We start from the raw sequence: 9637 nt of genomic DNA on the forward strand, positions 1-9637 counted from the left end.
AGTAGAGCATACTAGTAGTTTTCAAAAAGGCTTAAGAATTAAGGTAGTTCTGCACGTTCGGGTCAAAATAGTTTGAAATTCTAAAATGTAGAATTTGATTAAACCCCAATTTTTCAAAACATCGGAATACAATTAGAAAATTCGGCAAATAAAAAAGACAGGGTCGCATGCTCGATTTTTGCTAGACTGATTTCAAACATTTTAACCTCATATGGGAAAATCACAATTTTGACAACATTTTCGCGAAAAGATTTTTTTTTATACGATGTAGATTTTAAGGAAACTTCTGATGATCACAATCGTAAATAAAATACGGCCTTCAATATGGTGAAATAATTAAATGTATAGGCCCGTGTGCTTGTTTTTGAGATATTTGCCCACGATTAAAGAGTTCCGTGCATTTCAAGCTTTAGTTTTAAGACGTTTTACGGAATTATTTAACGTTTCAGATGTTTTAATATCATATTTTAACTTTAGAAAGATAGTTACGTTGCCGGTGTAATGAATTCACTCACATGTTACCATAAATTTATAAAATGATTTTCATTTCCGTACCTCGAATCCAGGCTTTATTCTAAGTTCTCCGTATAAATGACGTAACGCCATCATTTCCGGTTTATCAAACCGTGCAGATTAAGCAATACAAGCAGCTCAAATCTTTTCACCAAAGAATCATTCGCCAGTAACACAACAACTACAATTCTGTATATGCACAAAAGCAAAGTGGAGAAACATAACCCGAAAAAAAACCCTGTCATTTGTCATAGTGAAAAAAAAGCAAGACGTATCTGGTGTCTATACACTACCGAACAAGGATGGCCTTATTCTCAACGATGCTCGTACGAATGCAGACAATTTTGTAAGACATCACTAAAGAAGACCTGAATACTTTACATTAGTTCCCAAGTCCAAACGCACTTATGCAAAACAGCACAATAACATTACCTGTTTTGGAGAAACCCCAATTCGAGATAAACATAATTTGGTTAGGAGAAATGTTTAAGGAATCTTAAACTCGGGTCCAGATTCTATGCCTGCTCAACTCCTGAAGAAAATATCAAGAAAGATATGTATGGGATTCTCTCTCAAAACAGAGCTCCTTGAACTTGGGTGAAGTCCGAAAGGATTGTTATATGGCCTATGACGTTCCTGAGTACTGAAGAAGGGTGGCAAGAGTACAACAGCCAACTGTAGACCTGTCTTCCTAACTTCCATATGCTCTAAAGTGACCGAAATCATCTTTCATCCCAACATCATGACGCACTTCGATAGCAGAACGTTCTTACTGATGTTTAACATAGGTTCCATAGTAGTTGGCCTGATAAACACAGCTCCAAAACTTGACATAAGGACTGTCTGAATGCAAGCAAAAGACGTCCTTCAAAATCCCACACCGATGGTTTCTCCTTTTCAAACTCAATTACTAACTGAATCAATGGCTCCATACTGATCTGGACAGTGAGCTTCCCGGGAAACCAGAAACAACTAATACCCATGGAGGATTCCATATAAACCGAGGTATATGTCACTTCAGCGGTTCTGCAAAGAACAGTCTTTAGACCTCTCCCCTTCTTTGATTTCTTCAACAACCCCCTCCCAACACCCTTTTCCCTGACATTGTTACCTCACCATAGAAGCTCTTTGTAGATTGCTGCCTTCTTCACAGAACCATCTACACAGCAAAATCATGTAACTTAACTTCAGAAAGACTGTTCTACATTTGAAGTGTGGAAAAAGGCTAGCATCATGTAACATGAACTTCTGCACAGGATCTTAACACAATGGAATTACACGTACGCTAGTGTATCATTGAAGGTTCCATGTGCACCACCGTATGAGTACATCTGCGGATGTCTCTAAATTGTTTTTGTACTTGTAGCATGTGTAAATGTTGCGTTCTGCTCAATACGGGGCTAGAGGGCGTGGACGGTAGCATGCATTTACACTACCGTCCATGAACAGGCTCAATCAAACCGAGCCTGCAACATTTTCGTTTTTGTCGTGTTGAGCGACCTGTGGAATTTTCACTTTTTTTTTTTTAGTAGTCTGAATCAATTTGTTTTAGATAGAACATTTGGGGAAAGTTCTACCATTCGCTGAAGTAAATTTTGCTCTTGAACTTAAGTCAACTTCATACGGAAAAAACACATACATTAGACAGCATAGAGCAAATGTGATTTAAATAAGTAAAAGCCTGCTTAAGCGGTCACCTCTAATTAGCAGCCAACCTGTTTTAAGCAGCCCGTTTCTCATTTCCCAAAATGGTCATTTATTCTATAAATTACCTGCACTAAGCAGCCACCTGCAGCAAACAGCCAATTTTCCCAACTCCCTTGGCTGGTTGCTTAAGACAGGTTTTACTGTAATACCCCTTTTAGATGTTCGTAAGTTGGCGGCCATCTTGAAGAGTTATAAATATAGAAGTTTATGAGAAATATTTCTTTATATTAACAGACGCAAAAGCGAGCTTTTGTCTGACTTGTCTTGATTGAACCTAAAATCCAGGTTGCTATTTTAATTGATTTTGATACTAGACGTTTTCACATGCACACATTTAGCTATTAAATGTAATATTTAGAAATATAGTTTTATAATTTTACTAGTTTTATCAGTTTAGAAAAGAAATGCCATCTTTTCGTGGAGTGATTTACGCTTCCGTTTGTTGGACCTAAGTTTTATTCCTTATAAATAACGCAAAGCTATTACTACTGCTATGACTACTGCTGTAACGAAAGTGTCAACAAGACAATTGAAGCTTGTATTTACTTCGTTCGTGTCTTTTCTACGTTCTAAAGTTGCACGTCTAGTAAATATACAATCACACCTGTTTATAAATATCACCGGCTAAAACCGCCACATTTTCTACAAAAAAGTAAATGAAACTAGCAGCGGTCTCCATACATAGATGTCTTTAGTATATTGATGATGTTTGCTTATAAGCGTCTATTCACTTTTAATGTTTGAATGAGATAATTGTATTACCTGTTAATCCTAATTTATTTAGAAGTGACACTTGGACTTTTGAACCATTTCTTACATAATGTTGTTACGGGCCAGGCGTAACAGCAACAAAACAAACTTTAAACTTAACAAAATTTAAAAAAGATACAAAATGCAATATTTATATAATACATAAAACAAGGCCCTAAAATATATGATATTCAAGCATAGAATAAACAACTTCACTGATCCTAGTTTTGTAGCTTTAATTAAATTTCATGAAATTTAGTCAAAACAAAATAAATTCACACGAAATGTAGTCAAAACAAAACATTTATATGAACGTTATATAAGTCTTAAAGTAGTCCTTCACGTTTGGATCAAATTTTGTTCTATAATGTAGATTTCCATTAAATCCTTCAGATCATACGGTTTATGAAACGTATGTTTGAACAACCTTAAGCATGACTGTTTTTCCCATTAGGTTCTGTTTATGGAACAAATAGTAACTACTAGAACTTTTTATTCTGTATAATATGATCTGTCATAATCTAATACATTTAGCCGATGAACACTACAATACCTATAACTTAATAAAGCAACAACATCATCAAATCACTATCATTTTATAGAAACAGATATATAAACAATTGAAATGCAACAAGAATTTTTACAATTAAATCCAAATATGTAACAATGCACACATATAGTCCCTTTATTCCTATAAATATCAGTTTATGCAACATGTTTAGTTACTGTTTGTCACTTAACAGGATATAAAAGCTGTCTATTATAATTCAAAACACGACATGTCATTTTATCTATAATTTTATCTATCTAATTAATATTGTTACCAATGAGTCGAACATGTATGGAGTGATAAGGTATATAGAGAAAACTTACATAATGATAAAACTGTTTTCCATTTCCAATTCCATGGAGAAATCATAGGCTCTATAGAGCAATGACTGAACTCGTACAGAAACATTTCCTGGACTCAGTGATCACAAAGATCAGAGCTGAAAGCTATACATTTGTGTTGTCAACTTTTGCATAAAATAATTACTAAAATTGAAAGCTACTAGCATATAAACATTTGCAACATAAGGTATACTATTAAATGTTAGTGAAACAGATATATAGTGTCAGTGATACATAGAAGTGAACAAGCACAAGTAACATATTTTTGCTGAACTATGAACGTCCACTCCGCTATGAATCTGCTATTCGTTGTTTAGTTCTGTACAAGATTCTTTCTTTCTCTGAGATTGTACATGTAATCTTCAGCAAAGTATAAAATCTGTCGAAGAGAGAGCAAGGCAAGGATGCTGGTGTTCTCATCCAGTCTAAGTTCCTTCTCGTAGTTCTTCACGGGAAGTATGTTTGTTCTGGGAAGTCCAAGAAGTTGTGATGCTTTGTCAACATGTTCTTCGACTATCTGGCTCTGGTAAACAAAGGAAATGTCGCTCTGTACATCTTTGCAGAGTTTGTCAACCTTTGTCAGAAGGACCATTTGTGGTATATCTGGAGAATAAGAAATTGTCTCTTATTATGTGGATAGAACCGCTGACCTTCAGTTACCTCTTTACGTGAGGAATAATAATTACAGATATTAACGACTTTTATCACGGATGCCCGAGATTTAATTATACTAACAAATAAACCAGAAATAGGTAAATCTAATATTAATTAGCTCTTTGAATGTTTGCTGATGCCTTCAGTTTATAGTCATTTTGGAAATTGTCATGCCATAGAATTGCAAATATATACCACATAATTCAGTAGTCTGTCTGCATGATTTACAATCGATGCTTTAACTAATACCGGTATATAGTGAAGAGCAGTGGGCATCATACTTGAGGGAAGACCTTACCTCTTTGATTCATCAGATTCTGAAATCCTTTAATCTTTTCCATGACTTTAGTAGATAGGACGTCAAGTGTGGTAGCATCTATCACAAAAACTGCACAGTGCACTGTATCTTCTGTAGTAGGATGTGTTTTGAAACCCTGGACCTTTGGTGTTATTGGTGACGTGGGGTTGAACTAAAGTGATTTACAAAAGCGTGATTAGACACCTTTTTGTGTTAGTCTGCGGCATATTTTATTGTTATTTTTTTCTCAGAAATGTCGATTATGCTACAGTTGTAAATTGTTCTCACTGCATTAATGTGTCTATTGATTTTTTGTGTTCACGATTTGAGACATTCTGTCAATAAGTTATTTATAGACTATGGATTTCTAGAAGGTTCCACAAACAGGCTGTTTACACTATTTCAAAGTGTGGGTTATGCTGAATTTTTCCAAAATCTTCATTTTGTTCTTGGTGATTCGTGGAAGTTCTTGAACCTTCCATGTTTTAAATAGGAATGTATGAGGACAAGGCAGAACCTACAGTCAGATCTTACTGAAAAACTGTCCTGTATTTCTTAGTAGCAAAATATTACTAGTTTGGACATTTAACATTTGAAGGATTTACATTAACATTATGAATTTAAATATTTATCTTTGAAGAGAGGATTTATTTTCCTTGGATGAAATTTGGAATTAATACTGAATGGATTTAAATTTGACCAGGACGGGATCTGGACTATTCTTATATATTAAATTGTTACTTTTCATAATAAACTATGTTATTGATAATAGTTGTTGGTTTGTTTTTCTGTTACCTTAAGTATTTCAAGTAATAAAGAATTGTTAACATTAGACGTAGCAGTTCATACAATTTTTTATAATGGTCATATAAAGAGCTCATTTTTACCATTTATTAAAGATTTTTTAAACACATTTCATTTAAACATGTTACCTGATAATAGTCTGCTATGTTGCCATCTAACAAATAACTACACTCGTGGACATCAAGACCATGTGACTCTTCTAGGCCACGTGTGTCACACAACCGGAAGTTCAGTGATCCTCCAGATGGAACATTTACCGAGTATGGGACGTACTGTAATAATTATAAGTTCAGCTAGGTTAAACCTTCATACAGAGCTTATGTTGTATAGATTAATGTCTTAGCAGCATGACCTACTTCACTGTAAGTATATTTCTATTTAGATATTCTGATTCCCAATCTGCAAGTTATTCTGGTGTTATTTTGTCTGTACACATCCATCCGACTTGGAGAAATTCCAATTATCATCTGATGTCGGACAGTTGGATTGGCCTATCATACCGATAAATTTCTGTTCTCACTCATCAAAAATTGGCAAACACATTAACCTTTGAGCTAACTAAATACTTTTCTCGTCTCAGATATTATGGGGAACTCCAGTACATGACCAAACATATGTGTACCCTTAGTTATAAAATCTGTAAGAAATCATAAGCAAGAGGAGCTGTTGAAGCACGCAAACCAACAGCAGACTAGTAATTTAATGAAATTCGACATCCATTACGTCTCTTAGCATCGGCTGAAGCAGATTTGTTTGATATACAGATACACTAAATAGGCTATATTTTCCCAAAGGACTTTATTCAATCTTCAAAAACTTCAACTTGTATTTTTAATTTACTGTTTGTTGCTTAATGGAAACTGATGCCAACATTTTTTCTTTTACTTGATAGATAATTAAATATTGAAATAATGAGTTTACTCAGTTAATTTTCTCCCAGACAACAACTTACACAAGTGGTAAGACTTTGCTCCGCACTTCCGCTGCGAGCTCGCTGTGTAATATTACCTCGAAATATTGATTCTATTGTGTTATAGAAGCTTGATTTTCCCGCACCAACTGGTCCAATCATCAGGATACGAGCAGCGCTTATATCTAGGTCAGCCACAGGCTTGAATGAAAGCACGTCCTTTTTGAGTTCCTCTAAAAACTGAAAAAAAAATATGTGAATAATGAAATACTAGAGGTGGTTTGACTAGTGGATATAAAGATTAAACATGGTAAGTAAATATCCTAAAGATTGTAAAACAGTGCTGTGAACCTACAATCTGGAATATCAATTTAAACTTTAAGTAATCAATTGTCTAAAGTAGTAATTTAAGGAACATTGAACGTGAGTAAAATACTTTCTTTTTCATGTTTTATATAAACCGCAGTAGTTGAAGCTGCACAACACAGTGTTTTGTTTAATTACATGTTTGTATATTCAGTTTTGCATATATTTAATTGCACTTAATCGAAACTAATGTAATGACAAATTTTCATTACATGTAGTTACTATTATTTTGAAGAAGTTATATTAACATTGTGAGTTAGGTTGAACGAAGCAAGTAATCGTAACTCTTCGTTAGATTAAAATGTATATCAACTGAAACGCATGTTTATTTAAAACTTGTTTCGTGTTTTGTTAGTTGTTTCATTATCTTTTGAACAAAAGATCATCAAATATATTTAACAATGAAACTATCTGGAAGATTAATTTTACATGACGGTTTTACTGTTACTGAACCTTTTCATTCCACTGGCCGACATTTCGCCAAGGTGTTCTTACTTTCCTTTCCTCATCTGAAATATTTCAGATATAGGTTATGTATTTCTCATATTTTTTGTACAAGTTATAAAGTCAATACTAATAGATCAATTTTAGTTATATTTCAAATGTCGGAACATGACCTTATTTGTTTTACAACTTGAGTGAAATATGTAAAAATTAAATAGAAATAAGGGACCAGTTATCATAGATAGAACTGAAGCTTTATCAAGTCTTAACCTGGACGGCTAATTTAATACGTGGTGCGAGTCAATTTTAGCAAAGTTTAAAACAAGCCATTTGTTGCAAATAGCAAGAGTCCAGTCGTACGAAAACTGTATACATATACAAAACAAGAAGTTCAGTCAGTACTTTCCTGTAATATTGTAAAACAAAATAATATTTTGATGTTTTATATATTTTACAATAATTGTCGAAGGATGTAGACAACCTTCAATCTTCTTGCTAAAGTTTGTAATTTTTTATAGTCTAAAAAAAAAATTACTGCCCCTCTTACGTAAACATATGTGTCTGTCAAATAAGAACTATTTGTTTAACCAAACAGCTGAAACTGTGAAATGATGAGAAAATACCCCCAAAAACAATGAAACTGGCAATAAAACCAAATATGGCAACACTGTACCTGTATTTCGCTTTGCAAGTAAAGAACTCAGTAAATCACTTCCCTTTACATTGAAATAAGAACGAGTTAAGATGACAATGCTATAGATGGTAATGATATAATATGACTACGAAACCAGGGCTCCCGCTCCTCGAACTATAAGTACTATCAATCAAATGAGAGTCCCGTTAATAGGTACTTTACATCTTTGCTTGCTAAAGAACAATAAGGTTTTAGGAATGATTGCGTATTCTATATTCTCCAAATAAAAGCTGCTAAGAAACTTGTGGAGGGTTACCAATTGCGGCCATAATAAAGCTTTAACACACCACGCGTATATCTATAGGTGTCCCGGTGGGTTAGTACTAACTTCACTGTCAATCCAGAGTTCTGGGATTCGAATCCCGGCCCAGTCATCAAGAATTTCTGAGATACTCTTTAAGTGCCTCCTACCTCACTATGAGGCTAGTACTGGTTCTTCCCAGGATAGGCGGTTCGCGTGTATGATCAGTCCTGTTAAATAGTCAGAATGTCTATTCGCAAAAATCATCCGGATTTAAATGTACTCTATAGTATTTCACTGACTAAACTTACTGTTTTCAGTACATTAGATATGGAATATCATGCTTGTATATGTCAAATAATGATAGACAAATAATAATAAAAGTTCAGAGATCTGGGACAAAATAATTATATATGCAAGACGAACATATAGGCCCCAGTTGCAGAAAATTTACGATACAAGTAAACGATCTGAAACACTTTCATGATTGCACTTATGAAAACGGTACACAAGGATTGACCCTGAACAATCACTATCCGGTTAGCTATATAAATGATGTATCTAGCATTGTGCGTTTTTGTCAAATAAATATAATATATATATATAATACTTACATGCTACTTTGTACACTTCTAGTTCAGTGACATTCCAGTCATCATTGTAAATCTCTTCTGCGCTGAGTCCCTGCATATCATAATCCTCGTTAAATTTAGATTTAACGTTTAGAGAGAAATAGGAATCAGACCTGCTAACTGTGTCAGTAAATGTACGAAGGTCGGTATATCCGAATGTCGGTCCGCAGTTTGAATTATTTTCAATTGCATATTGATATCGATCTGATTTTAAAGAAAACTTATTTGCTTTCGGACTCCCATTGTAATATAACTGGAACAGAAAAGCATCAGTACAGCAGGTATACTGATTTCTGTCCGAATTCCAAGAAGTAGGGTTGTATCCACCATATACAGATCCATTGGTATTGTACAACACTGTTATAGTGGGTCCCTGATAGTCACATTTATCATGAAAAGCCTTGGGCTTGCATCCATCTCTGGTTATGGCATACAGTAGAGTAAATGTTTTAGGACCTGTACCGATCCACTTCTCCAGCTGATCCATGTCTTTGTTTGTTAACTTGACGCCCATTGTTCAAACAAGTATGATTCTGTAAGAATTGACCGTACATAGAATATTAATTCAGATCAAACGTTTAAGTACCAATAACCAAAATAAAAATGTGTGATCATGACTGTTATGCTCACACATGTTAAATACAGGATAATTTTATCATGAAATAATTTCTGAAACACAGAAACAGTAGTTAGAAACATGATGGAGCGAGCGTTTTTGACCTCACTTGACCTT

General features: G+C 34.3%; 1 protein-coding gene across 1 annotated transcript; it reads right to left on the reverse strand.

The window, feature by feature from the left end:
- Positions 1-3423: 3423 nt before the first annotated feature.
- LOC128551759 (interferon-induced protein 44-like) lies at positions 3424-9418 on the reverse strand. Its single transcript, XM_053532672.1, has 6 exons — positions 8887-9418; positions 7347-7402; positions 6570-6767; positions 5746-5889; positions 4814-4985; positions 3424-4464 (listed from the first exon to the last, which is right to left on the reverse strand). The coding sequence occupies exons 1-6, from the start codon at positions 9416-9418 to the stop codon at positions 4175-4177; spliced, it is 1392 nt and encodes a 463-aa protein (XP_053388647.1). The 3' UTR covers positions 3424-4174.
- Between the last annotated feature and the right edge of the window lie 219 nt (positions 9419-9637).

Source organism: Mercenaria mercenaria, unplaced genomic scaffold, assembly GCF_021730395.1.
Source record: "Mercenaria mercenaria strain notata unplaced genomic scaffold, MADL_Memer_1 contig_1642, whole genome shotgun sequence".
NCBI lineage: Eukaryota > Metazoa > Mollusca > Bivalvia > Venerida > Veneridae > Mercenaria > Mercenaria mercenaria.